Source organism: Festucalex cinctus, chromosome 14, assembly GCF_051991245.1.
Source record: "Festucalex cinctus isolate MCC-2025b chromosome 14, RoL_Fcin_1.0, whole genome shotgun sequence".
Taxonomy (NCBI): Eukaryota; Metazoa; Chordata; class Actinopteri; order Syngnathiformes; family Syngnathidae; genus Festucalex; species Festucalex cinctus.
In genome coordinates this window covers 2,966,403-2,989,970 of record NC_135424.1, presented here as the reverse complement: position 1 = coordinate 2,989,970, position 23,568 = coordinate 2,966,403, and the positions used below count along the sequence as shown (strand labels likewise).

General features: G+C 39.6%; 2 protein-coding genes across 6 annotated transcripts in view; one reads left to right on the top strand and one right to left on the bottom strand.

The window, feature by feature from the left end:
- rgs7a (regulator of G protein signaling 7a) overlaps nt 1-23,568 on the bottom strand; it is a 61,788-nt gene that overhangs the window by 1,025 nt on the left and 37,195 nt on the right. For all 3 annotated transcript variants that reach the window (XM_077496240.1, XM_077496241.1, XM_077496239.1), the window contains exons 4-17: nt 21,179-21,229; nt 18,677-18,783; nt 16,418-16,469; nt 14,351-14,415; nt 14,048-14,124; nt 12,437-12,518; nt 10,699-10,773; nt 10,486-10,584; nt 10,335-10,396; nt 9,215-9,325; nt 8,066-8,191; nt 4,901-5,087; nt 4,645-4,734; nt 259-290 (exon numbers count right to left, since the gene is read on the bottom strand). In XM_077496240.1, coding sequence (XP_077352366.1) covers nt 270-290; nt 4,645-4,734; nt 4,901-5,087; nt 8,066-8,191; nt 9,215-9,325; nt 10,335-10,396; nt 10,486-10,584; nt 10,699-10,773; nt 12,437-12,518; nt 14,048-14,124; nt 14,351-14,415; nt 16,418-16,469; nt 18,677-18,783; nt 21,179-21,229 — 1,205 coding nt within the window. In that variant the 3' untranslated portion in view covers nt 259-269. The remainder of the gene's footprint in view (nt 1-258; nt 291-4,644; nt 4,735-4,900; nt 5,088-8,065; nt 8,192-9,214; nt 9,326-10,334; nt 10,397-10,485; nt 10,585-10,698; nt 10,774-12,436; nt 12,519-14,047; nt 14,125-14,350; nt 14,416-16,417; nt 16,470-18,676; nt 18,784-21,178; nt 21,230-23,568) is intronic.
- The window catches only part of LOC144001700 (ubiquitin-conjugating enzyme E2 D4-like), a 61,848-nt gene continuing 40,663 nt past the window's right edge, over nt 2,384-23,568 (top strand). The window contains exons 1-2 of one of the 3 annotated variants that reach the window (XM_077496242.1): nt 2,384-2,785; nt 6,341-6,443. The gene's annotated coding sequence lies outside the window, so the exon portion shown is untranslated. Of the gene's footprint in view, nt 2,786-6,340; nt 6,444-23,568 lie in introns of those variants that run through there. The other 2 variants (XM_077496246.1, XM_077496247.1) reach the window with 2 other exon arrangements.

Sequence of the window (23,568 nt, the reverse complement as noted above, 5' to 3'; positions counted from 1 at the left end):
ATTGTCTTTTAAATATGTTGTATGCACCTCCACTAGTCTAATTATGTGTGGAATATGAATTAAGCAGAAATGGCCACCCTGACGGCCATCTTTTTTTTTTTTTTTTTTTTTTTTTTTTCAAATTGACAAAATACAAAACTTGTGGTGGCGCGTTGCAGTATTTTATTAGTTGGTGGCACAACTGCACCATCTCATAGGATCCAAGTGCTAAACAAAATGGATGGCGACACATCATCATGCGTTTATCAACAGCCTTACCTGGAAAGCTTTCAGAAAAGGTTCTTGGTTTTCTGTCAGGAAAAGAAAAGAACACGTTAGCGTAGCATTAACCTTCGCAAATATAGCTTAGTATACACATTTTAAATCATATTGATTAAAATAATACATCAATGTCTGTGTAGAATTGTTACACTCTTTCCAATATTTTTATATAGTTTGCATTGTGATTTGTTAGCTAGTCTAAGGCATTTTGCGTTATTTGTTAGCATTAACTCGTTCAACCCCAAAAAAGTGTAAATACGTTTTTAACACTTTATCCTTCATTCCCAAAAACGTATTTATATGTTTTGTTGTTTTTGTTTTTTTTATGCAAGAGCATACAGAAGGCTTTGATGCAGCTTCTGTTATGAAGAGGTAGCTTAAAGAAACGGTAGTTATTACAAAAAATGACCAGCAGGTGGCAGCAGAGGATCATGTTGCAATAAGCTCTTTTTGTGAATGTGAATGAATATTGATGAAACTTAACTGTATTCTAATGCTAATTGCTGCAAAATGGACGCTAATCTTTTGGTAGGTTCCATGTTTTTATAGTAATTGAACACAATATTCTGTGGGCCTTGCAAAATCAGTCAAAATCCAGTAAAATAGCACCAAAGGGGTTGCTTCACTGAAAATGGCTGCGAGTCAATGAGTTAAGTTAGTGGAGAGCACGCAAAGTGTATAATTGTCTTTATTTTTGTTTTGGTTCACAGTAAACTAAAACTAAAACACACTTTGACCTTTTTAAAAAGAACTGTAACTGAAAATCTACATTCTTATTAGTACGACGGTACGCTCAAATCATTTCTAACCTCAATGCCGACATTCTCTTTTGTTAGGATATCAGGCAGAAACGTCTCAGACTAATTAGAAGCCGCGGCTGATTAATCGAATGACGACCGCCTCACAATTCAACGCTATTCTTCATCGTGGCCTACATGCCAGACAGGAGGCCTGATGAAGCGCCCCCGTCATCGCCACCTGAAAAAAAAGGTCTATTAATAAGCGGCTTTTATCCTCCCCGTCCGTGCACCTCATCGGTATGACTGGTGCGTGGGCGCCTCGTTTTGTTCGCCGCGTCCTTCGTTTTGACCGACACTTTGCACGTTTCAGCAACTCCGGAATCGTTCACGGCTGTCCTCTGCCATTGTTATTAAGCAGCACAGATGCAGTAATAATTTCCGCGCACAAAGGATTGTCTACTTCACGGCGCTCACAATGAACTCCCCATGAACCTGCGTGAGGTTTATTCCTGATACCGAGTGGAGGGGATCAGTTGTTGTGCTTGAAAGGATTCCACGGAGAAACAACACCCAAGCTTCTGTTTTTGTTCCGGAAGGCAGTGGAAACCAAACCGTGATCAAATGATACTTCTTCAATACTGGCAACAGACTGACAAAGTTGTTTTTCTGTGCGATGATGCATTTTCGAGCTCCCCATAGGTAGCGCTAGTACCTCGGAAGGCAGAAGAAAGTCACTTCAGCAAAAGACCCAGAGGAGACGCACGGCCTTCGCTTACTCGCCGTTGGGACTAGCGAAGCCACCAGCGGCCATCTTAGCCTACGTTGCAGCTCACTTAGCCCGCCTAACTTGAATACATTGATTTCTCTGTTGAGACTTCATGTTATTGTCTGCTTCTATGGAAAAATACCACCGTGTATGACAAACGGTTGTACCAAATAAATCTGAAACGCGCCAGATGTGCATTTAATTTCTAATAAAAACACTTTTCCCCCCTCTTATAAGTTATATCTCTAGGTGCAACTCAAAGATTTGTCTGTATCATGTTGTCAGAACCATAATCAAGCGAAAGTAAAGCCCGTCAGCGAAAAATATTGCTACGAAATGTAAAGCTAAAAACTCGGAGTCTCAGATAATATAAAATGAATGGTCGACGCAAACAGTGATGTTTGCTCTTTGAGATACTCTTGTTACGCCATACAGTGATCCTAGTGTAAAACACTTCTTGAGAAATGTGCTTTCAGCGGAAAAAAATAGCAGAAGTTGTCATTACAAGAGGCAATGTAAAATGGCTGCTCTTTGGCTTCAGCCACAAGGGGCAGATTGACAGTCCTTCGGTGTTAGTGTGTGTTGATGTGGCGACCCCCCCCACACACACACACACACAAAATATCAGACTATAAGAATTTATTTTAAGAAGAAAAACAGCTGTCATAAGGCTCAAGCTAGCATTATCATTAGCAGTTGTTACTGATCCTATGGAGGTGTTTATCAGGATGTCAATTTTTATTTATTTTTCCCCGACGCAAAATAATATTATAAAAGCACCGTAAGACATCACGCTAGAGGATAATTTCATTTTTTTTAATGAACAGAACAGAGAACATTTGAAAATAAAATAATAAAATAAAACGGCTCAAGCTAGGACTAGCATGAGCATCATTCCAACAGCATTAGCAGGAAGCTAGCAGAATTCGCGCTAGCAGGTGCAGTTGAAGGGTGAACAAATTGAGTCGACAGGATCTTCCATCAAACTCAAGAATACCTTTGGCGTAATTAGCACAAGGTAAGTCACATTTTTCATCCACTGTCGTCAAACGGGGCGCTTCAATAATTCACATTAGCATGTTAGCTCCTCTTAAGAGTGCTCACTGCTCGTCCTGTGCCCTTGGTTTTGTAAGGCTTCATTTTCATTAAATGTGTTTATCACATAATAAACTGCAAAGCTAACATTTTTTGATGTTCTTTACTTGCTTATATGATTAATGATCATTTGTGGTAGTCTTTGTTTTACTAAGATGTTGCGTTTGTGGCTACTTTAACGTTATTGCTTGAAAATAAAGTGTTGGTGAGACTTTCTGTCACAAGCAAGTGTGCTTAAAGGAGAGTTCACAATTTATAATGAAGGGGACTACTAGAAAAGCCACTTTTTCATAGCTCGTATACAAGAAATTGGTTTACAAACAAGTACTGGATATTAGGTGCCTGTTTTTGGGGAAATATCTGTAAAATGCTGATTTGTAAAATCACAATTAGGCTCATTTTCACAATCTGGCGTCACTGGAGTGCAAATCCATTAAATTAGGGCGATAACTTTTTTTTAAAATATTGTTTTAAAAAATTGCTTGTTTCCCTAAACAGCCATCAACTATCAAGAAAACACAATGGGTAATTTTCAGCGCACATCATACATATTAACTTGAGCATTTTCTATGCAACATGAATGAATTCAAATGTTGAAGCAATCATACAAATGCATTTTGATAGCATTCTCTTCCATCCTGGCTGGAATTTCACAAAAAGACACATCAGTGACTTCGTATGTGGTTGTTGACAAAAATTCCAGTGTTCTTGAAAAATCTGATATTGGAACAATATTGTGGAGTGACCTTGCGCCTTTGCAGGTGCGAGTAACAGCACCATCACGTCTACACTGGCTCTATGTGGAGGGAATAGCAGAAGCGGGCTTAACGTGTTGAAAAAGCGTGACCGTGCGTACCAGGAGGGCAGCTTTCAGCAGATCCCACAATGATGATTGATGAAGAATGTCAAAATGCAGCAAAACAATGCGGCCGTAAGCACTGTAACTTGTACGTGGATCTTTTTGCCACCCTCCCGATCAGATTGACCCCTTTGTAAAAACGAAATTATATTTGATGAAACTTTCTGTTTTTACCTTTTTTATCTTTTGCATTTAATTGCATTATGTGATGTTTTGTTGATGAGTTAAATATTAGAGCGGGGCCACTTCACTTCACAAATATGGCACTTTACTGTACTGCACTGTATTTATTTTTAATTTATTTAATCCAATCTCCGATGTAATAACTTTATTTATTGATTGAATTTTTATTTTTTGTTTTATTTTTATTATTATTATTAATTCAATCTCTGCTGTAATAACCTTATTTATTGATTGATTTAATTTTTTTTATTTTATTATTATTATTAATTCAATCACTGATGTAATAACCTTATTTATTGTAAATATTCTAAGTCCAAGTCTAAAACAATAATAATAACATAACATTGATGTTATGTACAAAAACACAATATTGTGCTTTTTTTTTTTTTTTTTTTTAAAGTATGAGCTCTTTTTTTTTTTTTTTTTTTACAACATTGAGACCTTTTTTTAAATATCGCCAACCTCACCACAATATCGTGATAATTATCGTATTGTGATATATCGCGACATATCGTTATATCCCTATTGAAAATAAAATGTTGCATTTTACAAAACGTTGTGCTGGCACCAAAACAAGCACATTGAAATGCAGATACTAAGAAAATACAATATTTAATTGAGAAAAAAAAATCCGATATTTTTTGTTAGTGTTAAAAAAAAAAAAAAAAAAAAACAGCAGAAAAGCTGTCCATCTGCTTACGTAATTGAAAGTTTTTAAATTGAAATGTGCATTTCTGTACCTTCTTCTTGGCCTGCAATAACTCCTGGTAGGCACTGGACCGAATGAAGCGGCTGTAGGAATCACTCTTCATCAGCTTGTAGATGTGTTCCTGTAACGCGTGACAGTAATGCATACAAACATCAGACGCGGGTGTCACATGCTATTTACGCTGAACGGCTTCACAACAGAGCTGTGACTCATCCGTAAGCAGGAATGAAGACCGGTCGATTATTCAGACCGACGTTATGGGACCGCCGCGCTGCCGAGTCGCGTACCTGTGCGTCTTCAAAGGCGTAGCGTCCCGGGTCTTTGACATTCTGAGTGGTTTTGTCGTAGCTCTTGGAGTCCACGTTGATGGCGCTGGGAGCGCCCGGAGCCAAAAACTCCTGCCAGATCTCCTGGACCCGAGTTGGGACTTCTCGGATGGGACGCTTCTTTAGTTCCTGGACCGCTAGCCAGAACCTTTCAGATGTGTGTGAAAATTGTAAATTATATACAGTTGAATTATATTTAGGTGAGATAATTTAGTACATATTAGGGCCTGACACAAATCTTTTTTTTTCTTTTTTTTTTCAGATATTGAGCAGAATAAAATTATGATAATTGATTACAATTAATTTAAAAAAACAAAACAAACATTGTTTGGTCTAGAGGTGATCACAATTTTCTGGCCGAGCAACCATTTGTATTATTTCACCGATATTGTTCAATGTTTTCCAATAAAATAAGACTGGAACACTGAAGGTATACGCTGCTTGTTATGGAGGGGAAAAAAAAAAAATCGGCATAAATCGGGATCGGCAGTTCAGACTTAAAATATTAATGAAAATCCGATTAGTCATCTCAGCAGAAGAGGACAGTGGATGACTTTTTGAAATTGGTGGAAAAGATCGGTTCATTTTTTTTAAGAGATCGGCCGATCACCGATCTCCTAAAATTAAGGAAATCGGGGGGCCGATAAATCAACCGGCCGATCGATCGGTGCACCCCGAGTTTGGTCCCTTAATGGGTACACCAATAAAGATATGAATTACAGGGAAAGAAATTTGACTGTTTTACAATACTTTGTCCTTAAGTATTTTGTTTAACTTCACAACAGATGGGGGGAAAAAAAAAAAAGGGTAAAATTCAGCCAACATTTCCCCCACCCCTTTTTTTAATGATTATTTTTTTGGCGGTGGCTGGATGTTTGAATGTCCTTATCTTTGTGTTATGTTTTAATGTGCTAATATGTTAAAAAAAAAAAAGAAAAGAAAAAAAATCTAAAATTAAAAATAACTAATATTGGCCGATTTAAACGGACTGCCAATTAATCGGTCAAGCCCCATTCACAACTGAGATTAAGATTTGTTTGCAGAGGATAAAGAATATATTGCTGGCCTCCGGCGAAAGCATCATATGTCCCAATTTGATAAATGTAATATATTTCAATTCGCACATGTGGCTGTAATTTTTACAAATTACTGACCAATCAAAAGTGTTGAAAATGGCTCGGCTGAACAAACATGCTATTTTTGGAGTCTCCTGAAAAAAAAAAAAAAGGATGATTTTGGACGTACGCCAGCAATAAGCCTATACCTTCAGTATTGTCTGTCTACATGTGTTGCTGCACTTTATGTCACATCGATGCCATTCATTCGCTAAGGCGTTTTGCATTGTGTGTTAGCATGAAGCTATTGCACTTTCCTAAAGCAAATTGTCTTTGTTTTGTTTAGTTTGACAGCGCACCTCAATTGGGAGCGTCAGAAGCCGCCTGAAGCTTCATTTTTGAAGAATTGTCCATCTGGCGAGCAATTGCTTGTTTTCAACCAGGCTGAGGTAAGTTAGCAGCGCAAGGCGCCACTGTGATTATATTCATGAATTACTCACTGTAGAAGCCTCTAGGCAATTTCTTACGTTTCTGAATGAATAAAAGAATAACGTTTTGAATTGAGGGAAATGGTTTTAATGGTACATCCCTGCAAAACGCTCCATAAGAGGAGCCAGCCGCCTGCGAGGGGGATTTGAACGGATGGAAATGCGAAAGCCTGGTGGCGCCCCCCATGCTTTATTCATAAGTGGCTGTTTGCATGCATCTTTAAAACTTGTGCAGTATTCATGCTCGCCATGAATAAACCAATTAGCGGAGGATTGTTTCTCCGCCACCTGCACGTACGGCCGCCGCCGTTGCCGCCTATTAACAACGTTACGGCCCCCTTCGAGTCTCGCTTTGACGCAATTTCTTCCTCTGTCAAACACACTTCCCGTATTACCGTACGCTTGTTGACATATTTAGAAATTCATAATTGTGTATTTGTTCAATAGGACTGAGCAATTTTGAAAATTACGGTAACTTACTCGATTTGCGTTTTATTTTTATTTTTTTCCCTGTCAATGTTGTGATTGCAATTTAATATGCGATTTTTTTTTCCCCAAGGTCATCTTTCCGTGTTTTTTTTAAACAAGCAATTAAATAATTTAACTTATCTAGACAGTAAGTAAATAGATAAAATATATCTAAAAAATTAGAGTTGCAACAATATAATTGATAACTAATCAATTATTAAATGACTCGATAGTTATAAATCATCGTTTAGATATATTTTTAATTGTAAAATTGTCCACATCCTTTAAATTTCAGCTCCTCAACGGTAAATATTCTCCGATTTTTGTAGTTCCTCATGAAAGTTGACTGATCATCTTTTTTTTTTTTTTTAACAAAATAAAAACAATTGCTTTTACTTTGAAAAACAATAATAGATATTTTTGAATATTTTCCTCACGTTACAGACCAAAACAGTAATGAATATTAATTAATTCATGTTTGTGCCCTGTCGATTATTATTATTATTTTTTTAAAGGGTGGAAATTTAAACTTTAAAAAAAAATAAAAACAATCATAAATCGACACATTAATCAATTACTGAAATAATTGTTAGTTGTAGTCCTAAAGAAGATAAAGCACACCAACCGACCACAATGAATCCGTTTTATATTTTATTTTTATTTTTTATTTTTATATAGTTCCATTAATTGTTCAAATAACAAGGCAGTATTATTATTATTATTTTTAAATTCGTCCTTCTACCAGTTTGGCGCAGACTGATGTATTCCTGTGACATGTGATGTCCAGATATGTGTGTACTGTATTTGCGATTGTGTGTGCGCACATTCATTTGGTGGAGGTGAAAAAAGTGTGAATTAAATCCTCCACAGTGTCTTCCGTGTGCACGGGCATATTAATCACATTTTTTTCTGTGGGGAAAAATGTGTTGAAGTGGCGGCTTGTCCCCATATGAAGGTTGAACGTTTGTCGTAAGATGCGAGTCATTTCAAGCTTAGCGTGAGGGAGGCCTCTTTGATGACATCATTATTGTTGCTTCCTGGTGTGTGGGCGCTGATTGTGAAGTTAGTTGTTGGCTTGATAAAATCCACTGAAGCGTATTAAAGAACATCCCCACCTGAGATTCTCCGAGCTGAACTCAGACTCGAGGAACTTGAGGAACTGTTCCCTCCCCACGGGGTCTTTGAGAACCTCGTTGATGCCGAAAGCCCACCTCTTTACCCTCTGCTGGCCGGGCTCCTTACTGAAACACAAACACGCATGCACACGTCATCAAGTCAACTTGCTGTTTTTGTGCCTTAAACTGTGCAAACTATTCTCAGTTTTTCAGTAAAAGCTCGCGACCTCTCGCTTCCGCACAAGAGAACAGCAATCGATAACATCATGTCATGTTATTTTCAAACCCTTGTGTTGATTATATGTGCTCATTCAATTCATTTCAATTGGATTTCATTCCTTAAAAAAAGAGAAATGACAAGGGACAGTAAGAAGTCAAACTTACGTCATCTGCCCCTGATCATCAACAACAACAACAACAACAACAACAAATACTCAACACAAAATAGATGAAAGCGAGAGGTCAAGACGCTTTCAATGTAACGGTCCTATAAAATAATTCAGAAGCATGTCCTTGTGCTATATGTATTTTTTCCAGTAATTGAGCTTTTGTCACGTTTTTAAAAATACAGATGGACTGAGATGATTTTGTTTTAAATTGTATATTAACTGGTAAAATATTAACTGATGGGCTTGAAACGCTATTTTGAGACGGTTAAACTCCATCAATTCATTAAACTTGAAAGTTTTTAGCTGTATGAATAATGGATTAGTGTGGTCTCTGTATCCGCAACCGTAAATGCCGCATTTCATTAGTCCCTTGTATTGCTGTACCTTGCACAGTCAGTGTTGCTTCAACGTTAATATTTCTACAGCTAAGAATCATAAATCTGGTTCTAATAGTTGTGTTCAATGGGCGTATGTCCTCTGATATCGATCGAAGGCTCTTGAAGTCAACCCTTCTATTGTTGGATTTGCATGATTGATCGTAGACGGTGCCCTAATTTGCTTACGACGTGAAGCGATATCAGAATCGGAGTGGAAGGTCAGAGGTTAAAGCGCTCCCTGTTGCACTGACATCAATCGGACAGGCTGCAAATATTTTCTCGTGGACATAGATAGCCTTGAGACCCAAAATGTCTGAAATAGGATTTTAAAAAACCCTCGACATATTCTGCATGCAAATAGATCCTTTAATTTCTGTGCCCACCTTGCTTCCAGCTCCCACAGCGTGGTGTCATCTGAGATCCAGGGGTTGGAGGGATCTGGGGGCGTGAGGAAGGGGTCGTATTCGATGTACTGCTCCGTGTAGCCCAACAAACTATTGGGGAGAAACAGAAGACAAAATCTCAACCACTGCCTGCGTGTCATCTTTTTGCATTTCATAAAGCCTTAGAGATCGTGGTTAATGGTGAGCAAATCTGTCTCGCAGTTTAGAGGTTCGGGGTTCGACTCACTTTACAAAAACGTGCTTGGTTCATTCAAAATGGCGTGAATGTGTTGTTGCTTGTTTTTCAAAGTCACTTCCTGGATGGAGGGAAACTATTATCGAGCCACTTGTGGTTGGCATTCACACTTTATACTGTAGTATCTGTGACTTTGCGTGTGTGTGGCTTTAATAGGCGGAGTCTGGCCTGGTGAATGATGTGGGTGCCAGAGAATGAGAATGTAGCGTTGGCTGGCTGTTGACTAGCTAACTCTGTAGCATGTATTACTTTGTTTTCTCACCGTTTGTTCAATTAAGTGATTGAAAGTGCACTATATTAAATGTGAAGGCTCTATTAAATTAGCTAACATCATTTTAATATATTTTGAATCCGATTTAAAACATTTTCCTTGTTGTTCTAGCGCAACAGTTTTTTGAGATATTTTCATCTTTTGTTTTAAAGTTTGACCTATTCTACAGATTTTACCATGCCTTGTAATTCATAGGCATTTACGTTTTAGAAACAAATTCCATTTATTAATGAACCCTTAATTTATAAATATTCTGAAATATTACATATTATATTCTGTTTAGTAAAGATTGGAATTCAAGAAGACAATGGATTCGTTGCCAGGGAGTCGAATCGTTACTACACATTGAAATCCAAGGTAGAGTCTGACAAAAAGGGATTGACCCTTTGCGACCTTGTACAAGGTCACAAAAGTTGACCAATCGTCTTCATTCAACAAGGAGACGACCAATCGACTCTCTGACGACGACGCTCCCTTGGCCAGATCGCTCATCGAGGTCACAATGGGTGGGGCTCCTCATTCCGCAACACGTCGGGTCGTTTGATGCTTCACTAAACGACATTGATGGCCGAACCGAATGAAGTCGCTCTCACCTCTCCGCCACTTTCGACATTTTCAGTCGATGCCGGTCTAACTGCAATTGCCAAAATGTGATCTGAAAGCAAAGCGGGCAAAAAAAGTTTAGCCGGCATCGGTCGCGGTCTGCGTTATTGAGCGGCGAGCTGAGCGTGACGTTTGCCCCACCTGCTCCTGCAGCTCCTCTTCTGTCGGTTGCTTGGCCTCCGGCGCCGGCGTGTGGGTGGGGCTGTGCGCACGGATGTCGTTCTGCAACCCGTACACGGACTGGGCGCAAGATAAACGGGAAATAAATCAGCAGCGGTACAGCCGAGCCACGTTATCGTCCCGCGACTCTTTAAAAAAAAAAAAAAAAAAAAAGCAGGCCAATCAACCGCGCACCTTTCGGGTTTTGTGTGGATTTTTCATTCTGGAGGACTTCTTAATGTCGACCTCCGTTGTATTCACACATCCAGGCTGGGAGAAAAGAATAGAGAAGAAAGGGAATTAATGAAACGCTTCATTATTTTCAGCATTTCTTTTGATTCCAGTCTCAGCCCGATTCAAAAGGGCGAACATCCACGTTCTCTGTTTTGGCAAATTAGCGGGACGTGGCGGGATTCAGAGACGTCTCCGGGACAATGTATCTGACGTTGGCTAATTAAACATTGAATGTGCCAATTCTTCTCTTCTGCAAAGCAAGAGAACCTGGAGGGGACTTAAAGAGTGCAACGTCGGGCTGATTGAGTAAGTAGCTCAGATCTCTTCAGGAACAACAGCGTGGAGCCGCTCTGTGTGACGGCGTCGGTGTGAAATCTGAATGAATATTGATTATATTGCCCCAAGGACGCATAAATTGAAAGTGTTATTTGCCAATTAAGCAAGAGGCTGATGCTATTTGAGGATGGCAGCGGCGGAGAGTCTTCAACCTAGGGGGGGGGGGAGTTAAAGGCTAATGCTAAGCGAGCATGTGGTTAAAGAGCAGCGGTGAAGCTGATGTGTTGTGACACATATCGACTCGGTATTTTGTGTGTGTGAACGGTGGATAACGTGCCCCTTCGCGCCATATGCCACTTGCAGGTACCATATATTACCCGTCTGTAGATGAGCATTCGGTGAATACGATCTATAAATCCGGTTCCAGAAAGTAAGAGTAAAAAATATGCCACAGTTACTATAACGTAACTTTAATCCAACTGCTATAAAGTTCCAACAATAATGTTAATCCGACAGCTAGCTAATGCTGGCTAACCGAGCTCATAACTAGCTCATAGCATCGAGCCATAGTAGCCACTTGTTGACATACTGTAATTGTGTGCCAAGTTGTTTTTGAGGAAATTTTATGTGAAACATTTTAGATCAAACTGTTCAACAATCTGCTGACCCACAAAAAAACAAAACAAAAAAAAAAACAAGGATAAAATGACTGTCCTGACTAAAATTAGACTAAAATGTTGACAGTTTTTGTTGACTAAAACTAGATGAATAAAATGTTTTATTGGACAAAAATAAAGACTAAAAATGCTAGATTTATAGTCAACTAAAAATTGACTAAATAAAAACGGGATGAGGTTGACTTAACTATGATAAAAACTCACAAGCGTGATTGAAACTGGACTAAAACTGTGACTAAATTTAAAAATGACGAATAAAATTAACACTAGTCTCGGGGAATGCAACCTGGTGTCCAACCTGAGATTCTTCGTCTCTAATTCACAAATGATTTACATAAATGTACATAGCAACCAAATAATAGCCGAAAGTGCACCATAATTTGCCCCAACAACAGCACTTAGTCGAGCAGAAGACGTGAGAACGTCCGTGTTTTGGTATCGAGCTGTCCTACCTCGGAGCATACGTGAATGGCGTCACGGAGTCCGGAAACAAAGTTTCAACGCGTACCGCACCAAGGACGGTTGATCTAAGCTTTCCCCTTACATCATCTTTACACAAGTTATGTTGGAGGAAGCTGAGGATGACATTATCAATAACAAAATAACATTTGCACTGGGAACTACAGTAGACGCAACAAAATGGCGCCGACTTGCGAGACGTCATCCTGCGATGTCAGTGAAATATCTAAATCGAAAACATTCAGGATAGTAAGACAGTGTACTAGTGGAGGTCTTTTTGCACTCACCACTGGTCTGTGCACGTCCCAGAACGCTCGTTCCTGACTGTCGATAATTTTCCTCTCGATTTTGTCCCTTTTCTTATCCACTCTGAGGGGAACAAGGAGACACTTCATCTGCGCGGCTTATGAAAGCGCAGACGTGACACAGGACAATGGAACATGCGCTAATGAGGAGCTCAAAGCCCAATTTTCACCAAGCGCTATAGTTCACTTCATTTGGGTACAATGCAAAAGTTGTGAACGGAAACAAATGAGCAACATGTAACATTTTGAGAGGCTTCTGCTTGGGGTACGACAGCGGTACAATACCGAAAGCAACGAGCTTGAAATATTGTCTAGAACACAGGGGTGGGCAATTCATTTTGCAAAGGGGCCACACGCTAAGTGCTAAGCCAACATGCTAACCTAAACGTTGTCTATTAGGAGTGTGACGATATATCGATATCGCGATAAATCGGGATACTTTGTCTCCCGATAGATTATTACATCTACGCAAGTATCGTGATGTTTGTAGTTGATACAGAGCCACTATAACGGCTTCATTGTTCATTACTTATTGAGCAATTACTTGGTGGGCCACTAGGGGGAGCTCCTCATAAGAGTGGCGGGAAATATACGGAAGTCTTCAGGCGAAGAAGACTCATCAGCTTACTTTGACTTGTGGAAGACATTTATTTGTCCAGCAACTGAATCTCTTTTGCATACGTTTCTTTGAAAAATGTGGATTATATCTTCAATTTTAACATTTTATAACATATTTCATGTTTCAACTTTTTACTGACTGGCATGTTGCAATGACAATAGTGTTTAAGAAAGACACAAATTTGTTGACAGAAAGTTGTCCCTGTTAAGAAGACATTTGTATTTGTTTGGAAAAAAAAAAAAAACTAAAGTACTCAGTTTGAAGAAGACAGCAGTTTTAATATTGTGTTTCAGTGATGGTACAAAAAGAAACGATTTTCTGATTGAAAAAACATCAGTTTATGTCTTGAGTCGTTTTATCACAGATTATCGTGGATTTATTACCTGACCAATATATCGATAATCGTGGTATTGCCGAGATAATCATTACCATATCGCATATCGTATCGTGATGTAACCAGAGGTTCCAACCCTATATTATTTTTAACGGATTTAGAAAAAGCATATTTTCTTTCGTTTCAATAAATTGCTACATGTGAAGATATGATATATATTGTTATACCGGTAATTAGGAAATGCAAAATTATAAGTGGCCATTAAAGTTATTAAAATTTTGTGCATATTTCATATAAGAGTACAACAATTTTCCCCTCAAGTTTGCAAGCGCTCTTTTTCATAGGATCTTTTTAGATTTTCCAGTTTCCAGGATTGCATTTTCATCCTTGGCTAAAGTCGACTCACCCACAAAGTGCTCTTCAAGTTGTCCTTAGTTTTACAATATGGCCTTCGTTTTCTTTGTGTGGCATTGCTACGATATTATTTTGACAGCAAAGGAAGTGAAGGGCAGGATTTAAGCACCTGGAGCTTCGAATCGTACTGTGCTAAGACGAACTGAACCGTACCACTTGGTTGAAACTCAGCTATGTAAAAAAAAACAAAAAAACAAAAAACAAAAAAAAACGAATCGAAACCTACTTTGCTTGTGCTTCTGCTTGCATAAAAATGAACTCCCATTTCCTGGCGAAAGCTCGCTGTAGCCTTGCTAAGCTCTCCTGCAAGTAAAACAAACAAACAAGCAAGCAAAAAAAGGTTTTGAGGTGATTGGACTGATTCTGTTTGCTGCACATGGCGTGTTGTACAGTGCGCGGCTGGATAACGATACTAATGATCCCTGCTCACACACGCACGCACGCACGGAAGAAAAACAAACATGCTTTGCTATCAGTGTGAGAGAGAAAGCCAGAAAGTGGCGCGGACGCTAAATGCTCATTCACTTACCGCCTCGTAGTCTGCAAGCTCCAGACGTGCTTTGTTTTGCATTGTTCTTTTGCAGAGGTAAACAGCTGAGAGAGGAGAGAGAGAGAGAAAAAAAAGGGGAAGCGGTGGGTGTATGGTGGTGGGTTAGAGAACTGGATCTCGGTTCGGCCTTAAGTGGCCCCTGCATTTTACTCAATTAATCCTCTCAACTGCACTTAAACTGGCCTGTAATTCACAAAGGTCACTGAGCCTCTGTTGCTCGAGTGAGTGAGTGAGTGAGTGAGTGTGTGCGTGGCTGACTTTTGATGTCTGCGCATTATCATCCTCCCTTCATCCCATTGTAAACTGACCATTAGGTGGTCGTTAAAGCCCCTTAGACTGGTTTTAAAAATTCAAAAAGACATAATTCATCAGTCTGGCAATGAGTCTCTAACATCGCCGTGACCTACTTCATCTCCCACTCTGTGACTCAAAACAAGTCCAACCAAAAAAAAAACAAAAAAAAAACGCTGTTGGAATTAATACGCTGCCAAAAGCTCATCTCTGTGTCACCATTAAAATGTTCCTCCTTAATGTGCTCAGCAGGTGCATGCACACAAGCCGTGGCTCTGCTTTTAGTCACTGTAATCAGTCTGTCTGATGAAATTAGAGGAGGGCTAAATTCCAATTTAGCTTGTGATACAGTTAAGTCGGTTGCCTTTCATCTCTGCAACTCTATTACAAATCTACTGCAGAGATATGCTCAAACTCTCAAAACAGCCCGCAGAGCGGGAAACTACAAAACCCGCGCCACGCGGAAACGCGTCCGTCGGAACGAGACACAAACAAAAACAATAGAGGAACGCAGATCTCTTGTATTTACTTGTATGCTGTTGGCCATGGTAAGCAGATCAAGTTCATTAGAGAAGAGACTGAGGGAAGCTCGAAAACATTAACAATACTACATCGCCCACAGCTTAGAAAATAGCTCAGTGTTGGCTAAAATTAAATTAAAATTTGGGTTTATTTCTATTGTGTATTTGGCTCTTTCCCTACTGTCTGTTACTATTGTACATCATACAAATGCGGTCGAGTACCTCCTCTGAACTTTGGTTTGTGCTCTGCGCAGGTTCTGTTCACAAGGAATCTTGCTCTTTTGATTCCAGGATCTAGTTGTGTGCGCGATTGTGCGGCGGCCATCTTACGTTGCCACTCTTGAAACGAGCCTAACTTGAATACATTGATTTCTCTGCAGCATTTTCACATAATTTTCTGTCTCTATGGCAAAAAAAAATGCAACCCATCAGAATTACATGCTGTCAAAAACCTTTTGAAAACCGGAATACAATATTTTGGTTACGCAAGGCCATGTCAACACATAAAAAAAAACTGACTATGTTCATATCCCAATTTTTAAAAACCCGAATACTTTTCTAACCTGAATATTTTGTCATATAAAGACAGAAACGTTCATTTGTGTTCTGTGCATGCTCTGTTTGCAAGGAATTTTGGTCTTTTTAGTACAGGAACTGCTTGTATGCGCTATTTGGCACGCAACCCAACAGAAATACACAAGCAGAGGTTAACAAACAGTGTGAAGTGCAGACACGCTGCACCTTAAGCATTAATGATGTCTACTTGCATCATGACGTCCGTGCATTGCGTTTTAGCTGTGGATATTCCAATTGATCACAATTACCATGTATACTGTTGCAAGTCTGTCGGCTCACATACGTAAAACGGGTTATTCCGAATGTTTCAGAAATCAATATTTTAAATGTAAACAACCTAGTCTGTGGTTGGGATCACTTTTCGTCCTGAATGATTTCTTTTGGCTCACTGGCTGTTTCAGCTCTTGGCGACAGCATCTCTTAACATTCACAAACTCCAATTTCTTATCTTAATAATGTCATATTTAATCACGTAGCTACCCATTTTTTTTTTAATCATTTAATTGGCAAACCGACTTGAACTTTAATATACTTGTGATTGTCATTTCTAATCTGTTTTTTTTTTTTATGGCTCAATTTAATAAATTCATTTGCGACAACATCTATCAGCATTTGCAAGCGATTTGTCAGGTTAATTGCAATTGTGAATAGTGCTTACCATAGTCTGTGTTTTCTGGTTCCCAGCAGTTTGATGGCCAAAAGTATGGAGTCTGTAAGCACACATATGATCAGAAACCTAACTAACGCACATGGAAAATGAAGCCCGAAACAGAGCACCATATGGTGTGTTGTAGGGGTGTGAATTGCCTAGTACCTGACGATTCGATTCGTATCACGATTCACAGGTCACGATTCGATTCGATACCGATTAATCCCGATACGAATTTATAAGTCGATTGTTGCGATTTTTTTTCATTCAAATTTAGAAAATACTAATCAGTAAGCTTGTAGAGTGTAAGATTTATATGAAAATGTATTATTTATTTATCTGAAATTTCAGTCTTATAGAGGTTGTAATTTGTTTCATGTTTGAACAGCATTGAAATAAAATATTAAGGCTTAATGTTCCGTTCATATAACATTCTTCCATGCTTAAGGTGCGAATCCTAAAAAAAAAAAAATAATAAAAAAATAAAAATAAAAAATAAAAAAAAAAAAAATCGATTTTGCCTATTATTGAATCGATTCGAGAATCGCGCGATGTAGTATCGCGATATATCGCCGAATCGATTTTTTTAACACCCCTAGTGTGTTGTCATGTGAGGAGTGGGAAGTGGGCGCTTGTATAGAAGCATGATGGCATCTGTCACAATCAAACGCTTTGTCTTTATAGGCTGCGTGCATCATCGAAAGCGCATAAGCTCCTTTTCAGCACCCATGCATCTTGCCCGTCTTCGGGCGACGCCGCGCGCTGCTTCCGATGAGAAAGCGAATCGCGTGAGGAACACAAACAGCCTCCAGCGTTCATCTACATTGATTAGATGTGTAGTGCACGGGAGGCGGCTCATTGGGCTAAGAACTGTCAATCTTGCAATTGATGTTCACACAAATGTCGGGGTGGTGTTTTTTTATTATTATTATTATTTATATATGAGACCATACAAATTATTGGACATAATTCTAACAATGGCCTCTGTGGGTTGTACTTTTTAGTCAGCCAACAGTGTGAACACGGATACGACACTAACCACAAATGCACAATGACAGCTGAAAAATATTTTTTGTTTTAATAAAAGATGTTCACATAGCTTGTAAATATTTGATCTAAATGGGTCAGACAAAACTTTTGACTCCTTTTTCAAAAAGTACAGTAAACCCGTAGAGGGAATCGAATGCGCAAGAACTCTAACGGAGGCTGGGTAGGGATGGGGTGGTGGCGGTTATGTCGGGACCGAGCCATGCATTTGGCCCACCACATCATTTGATGTGGCCCACCAAAGCATTTAAAAGGTGTCCACTTCCTGTTTCTTGCAAATTAGATTTTCATTTGGTGTTAAATCTATACTAATATTGAACATTTTAGAAGATTTTCTTTTTACCAATTCCCTTCTTAATCTACATACATGTCTGATTCAAATCATACAATGATCAAATGAAGGGGCAATTGTGTAATTATGGATTACTAAGACGAGATAATTAATAGCCTGCGAGGAAAACAAGTTTGACATCAGTGGATTAGTGGAAAAATGTAAGCTATATTCTTCTTCTTTTTTTTATTTATTTTTATTATTGCCAATATTGATCATTTCAACCCTAAAATTTATCACTGTGTGAGACCCCTCACAAACAACATATTGCATATCAACTGTTTATCCCGTCTCTAGCAGTGTAAGAATCCATCGTCACACGAGACAAGAAGGCAGACGTTTGTTTGGATTACTGTATATGAATAACCTAATCGTGTTTTTGTTGTCATACAGTGGAGGAAGGCCCGCTCAGCTACTGCTACTGTCTTCTCTTTATGATACATAAAATTACAGCATTTACTGTAACTTTGAGTTTGAATTTACTACTACATTTGCACTGGTTAGTGATAGACTAAGGTGTGTTCCAAATTTTATACAAATTTGGGTTGAGTCTCGACAATAAAAAAAAAAACTAAAAAAGGAACTCCGTTGTAAAGCAAGGGCGCACCGTGCGTATGTGTTGATTTATTGAGGCCTGGCGAAGAAAAGATGCATATAATTCAACACCCTGCATTAAATCTGGCCTTTATGTTTCTCTATTCTAATCAAATCTTCTCGAGAGGTTAATTTTCAAGGTTTTTCATTGTGGCGTTGTAAATGGGATTCTACTGAGAGGGCTTCCTAATACAGTAGTAAGGCTTCTTTGTGTTTAGGAATGAAAGTGCTTGAAACAGAAATAAATTTACAAGGCGCACAATTGTGATGTGAGGATGGTCGCGCCTCGTTGTCACCTGAAACCTGTAGAAAGTGCCGTCGTCTTTAAGGGTGAGGACATGGTCTGAGATGGGAAAGAAGTAACCATGCGCGGCCATCAGCGTTCCGAGGTGAAGAGCCTCAACTGGGAAGAAGAAAAAGTAACATACTCCATAACTTTGGTCTTTTCCTTTCTAGTGGCAGCTTACAGAGGTTACAGTAATCAGTTGGCATATTGGGAAGTGAGTTATTAACTCATTCCCTCCCAGCCATTTTCATTGAAGCAAACCCTCTTCACTCCCAGCTGTTTCACTGGATTTTGACTGATTTTGCAAGGCCCATAGACGATTGTGTACGATTGCTATAAAAACATGGAACCTACTAAAAGAAAGATTAGAGTCAGGAAAAAAAAAAAAAGTCTATTTCTGTTTCCTTTTTGCAGGAATTAGCATTAGAATATAGCAAAGTTTCATCATTAGTCACATTCCTGGGTGAAAACTGGCAAAAAGAGCTTGTTGCAACATGGCCCTGGTTGATCTCTTATACTCTGCTTCCACCTGCTGGTCGTTTTTGTAATAGCTACCATTGCTTCAATCATTCTCTTCAGTTTCGAGGCTGCATCAAAGCATTCTGTATGCGCTAGCATTAAAAAAAAACGTATAAATATGTCTTTGGGAGCGAATGAGTTAATGTCACAATATGACTGCATTATTGTGGTTGTACATCTGCGTTGAATCACATTGAGAATGTTCACCGAACGCAACAGCCAGGAGGGTGCTCAATGATGAGGCCACCTTCACTTTTGAGAGGAGGAGCTCATCAGTCCAATCAGCCATGTTGCGCCGAGCTGGCTGGCTGCGGAGAAAATCTGCTTCCCTACGGCGCTTTGCTCAACTGTCCTTGATTTTAAATCATCACGTAATGAAAACACGCAACCATCATCATCATCATTATCATCAACATCCTCATCTGTGCCCTTCACCTGCCGCACATCTCTGTAACCTTTGAATGGTTTCAAAAGTCAGCAGTCATGTGCTGCAACGTGTTTTTTGGCCACCTGTTCGTTATTACCACGCGCAGTCCAGATAGTTTTTACACGTCGTAAAGTGTTGTACTCTTAAAAAAATAGAAATGTCTGACTACAAATGGGCGATGGTACAGCTACGTCATGGTGGATTCTGTTGTTGGGGCGCATACAGATGCATCTGCAGCTGGCATGCGTGTGCATTTGTGTGTGTAACAGGGCTCCGTTTATCAATAAGTGATGACTCATAATTTATTCAAAGCCGTTTACGTATAAACACTTCCCTTCTGTGGCGCGACCTGAAGGATTATATTATATAATCACCTCTGGCGCGCGCACGCACACACACGCACGCATCCACATTTTTAGCTCTTTAGTGTATGCATTATTTTGTATTCTAATACAGGGTGTTCCAAAATGGTTGAGCCCATTTCGTAGGCCAATCATTTTGGCAATTTTCATTGGAATAACCTCAAATTTTCAGCTTGTGTAGAAACGTTTCAAGTTTTTGTGTGTAATGTTTGCCATTTCTATGTTTTCAGATGAAGAAATGGCGTTCACTTCGAAAGAAAAGGCATTTTGCGTGTTAGGGTATGCTCGGACTCAGTCACCGAAGACAGCGCAGCGTGCCTTCTTCACAAATTTTGCAAAGAAGGCACCAACTACAAAACAACTTAGGACTTGGCATCAAAAAATTCAAGAAAAAGGCCATTTTTGGCACGAGCTCGAATACCGATTCAACGTGTGCAGAGTCACATATTGAACATTTATGAAAATCTGACATAGAACCAACAAATATTTGTACTTTTCTTTGTAAATTTAACCGATAACACTTATGACCTTCAACATAAAGTCTATTTAGTTTCATTAAGATCCATCAAGTAGTTTCCGAGGTATGGGCATTCAGAATGGGGTCAACCATTTTAGAACACCCTGTACCGTGTGGTTAGCACATCTACCGCAAGAATCTGATGTTCTGATCTCGAAGCTCTGCTCCGACCTTAATGTGTGGAATATGAAAACATGCATGAAGACTCTAAACTGTCCGTAGGCGTGAATCTGATGTTGTTTCTCTGTATAAGCATTGCCTCTCACCAGAAGTGGCCTCGCATAGGCCAATACAGAAAATGGAGGTGATGGTACTTGGCATGAATATTCACGATAGCGTGTGTTATTTATCAAATAGATGTACGAGAATGAATAACTTTTGACTTGTCGTTAGAGTTGATTAAATGTTGGACAAGGAGTCAAGTTGCCAAGTTTTCCTTTGGTGAAACCCTCCTTACGTTTAATCATATTACCTCCTTGTTGCCAAAATACAAACGGACTGGAGCCCCGCCAGTTGGCGTGGGGGAAGAGTTCTAGCGCCTTCATTATATCAAAGACATGAGTTTTTGTTATTATTACACATTACACGACAGTTAATTCTAACCAAGCAGTTTCATTCGACAATAATTACTGCAACAACATGTTATTGTTTGTCTGCATTATGCTTAACAGAAGAATAATTTCTTACCTTGATCTTCAATGTCTAGATTCTTGATCATCCACTGTACAATATCAGAACCTGACAGGATGAACAATAGCACTCATCAAAATGAAATCCAGACATCATCTTGACAATTTTTCTGGAAATGATAGCAACAAACACTCTTAACCCTTCCTGCTGTCCATCATCATCATCATCATCATCATCATCATCATCATCATCATCACAGCGCATAGCAATTCCTCTCGCCTTACACGGCGTGGGCGGATGACATCCCAGCTATTATTTCCTGACAGCCACTTCATCGCCGCATCCCGTTAATTGAAATGACCACAGGTATGGCGGCATAATGGAGCGCTTACTAAATACAGTAACAGCGCGATTGAGGATGACTCACAGCAAACAATTCTTATAGGAGCTTAGCTTTATTATTATGGAGTGGGCTTTAATCGGCATTACCTTTGTGTTGCTTTAAAGAACTTTACTGCCAACAGCAAATAATGGAACCCTCTTGAATTATGGTCCTGTTCCATTTATGTTTAAGAGAGGCACGTTGCTGCTATTTATTGTTCAAGTGTATTGTTTTGTTTCTGGTTTATTCTTTTTAAGCCTGTCCTGTTCAACTGCTTAGTCATGCCGTGTGGTGGATCTGTATGCCTTTTTATGCTGCAACCGTTGCAATGGGAGAGTTTCATATACAGTACCTTTGTTGTTGTTGATTTTATTTTAGAAAATGCAGTCGGACAGAATGAGGTTTGAGAGGGGACAGACAGAGAGAAAATAGAACAGAGAAAAAAAAGAACAATAATATTACAAAGGAGTTGGATTTCATTTGTGATATATGTGGACTGGGAGGGAAGGCAGTGCTACACTCGAAGTTGCAAGCAGCAAATGGACAGGATGGCACAGGACGGGGCTATAGTTAAGCCAGGTAGTATTGTGCCATGTGAGAAAGGGACAAGGGAATAGCAACTAGGACAGAATGAAAAGGATGTGGGAATAGAATAGTAAGCACAGGACAGGGGTAGTGATCCAGACAGTGCTCTATACCATGTGCGGAAATGATGAGGTGAGTAGCAAATAGAACAGGACGTGACCAGACAAGACAGGGTAGGACAGGACCAGTTCTATATGATGAGGCGCAAAGGTAGTAGACCAAAATTACACCCTGTGAGGACATGTAGCAAATCGGACAGGACGAAAGGGATGTACCGAGTAACAAATAGGACGGGGCAGGATAGGACAAGGGTTTGAGCTAGGCTGTACTCGACTCTGAAGGGGCCGAGATGTCGCAAATAGGACAGGACAGACTGCGTGAGCCAGGCACCGCTACGCCCTTTGAGGAAGTGATGACATGAGTAGCAAATGGCACCGGACGGGACAGGACAAGATAGTGGTAGTAAGCAAAGGCACTATAACACCCTGTGAAGAAAGGAAAGATTGAGTAGTAGATAGGACAGGATAATGACAAATGAAATGACGGCATGAGACTTTTCACAAGACTGTAATTACCACGCCTGATTTACACATCAGAGCAGTGCACAGCGGCGCCTTCTGCTCTCTCCCACCCCCTGCCATTTTTCACACCCTATCACAACCTGCGACTTGTGTCATTTTGGTCTAAATATAACTCATAATAAATAAATATATCTTCTGAGCGGTTATTGCTGTCTGCCGAGCTTGTCAGGTGAGAGGGCGAGAGTGTGAAATGTCAGACGGTCCCCGCGGCTGTCTTGTCAGTCTGTCCGTCCGCCATTACGTGTTTTAGGACGTTATTAATGTTTGTTTGGTTCCCGTTTCCCTTGTGCCCTCGTGCGTCCCCATAAAAGCGGAGAAGCTTTTACGTGGATTACCATCATTAGCACAAAACCCCGTTTCCGCGCCGTCACACATGACCCGCTTCTCCGAGAGCAAGCTTAAGCGTGATGTGTAAGGTAATCTTCAAACAAGACCTGATTAATATGATGCCTAATATGACCGAGATTTGCGTGTGCGTGCAAGGGCGGCGCCGACAATTTTAGAAGCAGGTTGATGGGAATTAACATTGCTCGTTAATAGAAGTGAGGCCAAACCTGCATGGTGAAAAAATTGCTCAAAGAAATCTAATGCTTACAAGATGTTTTTGTGTTTGTTGACTGTGCACTTGCTTAAAATAAAATGGAAAATATGCTTGTGCACATTTAGCAGGAACAAGGCCCTCACAGGAAGGAGAGACTGGACTACAATAGAACCGGGTCGTTAGTAATACTAAAAGCAGTAGCTTATATTGAGGGAGTGCTCATAATTGACCTGCTATTAATCTGTGGCTACGGAATGGGAAAGCATGTTGAAAAGTCTTTACTTGCATTAGCGGTTCACATTAGAAGAGTCAGAATAATATATGACAATACAAAGCGTATAGCTTGTTTCATCCCGCT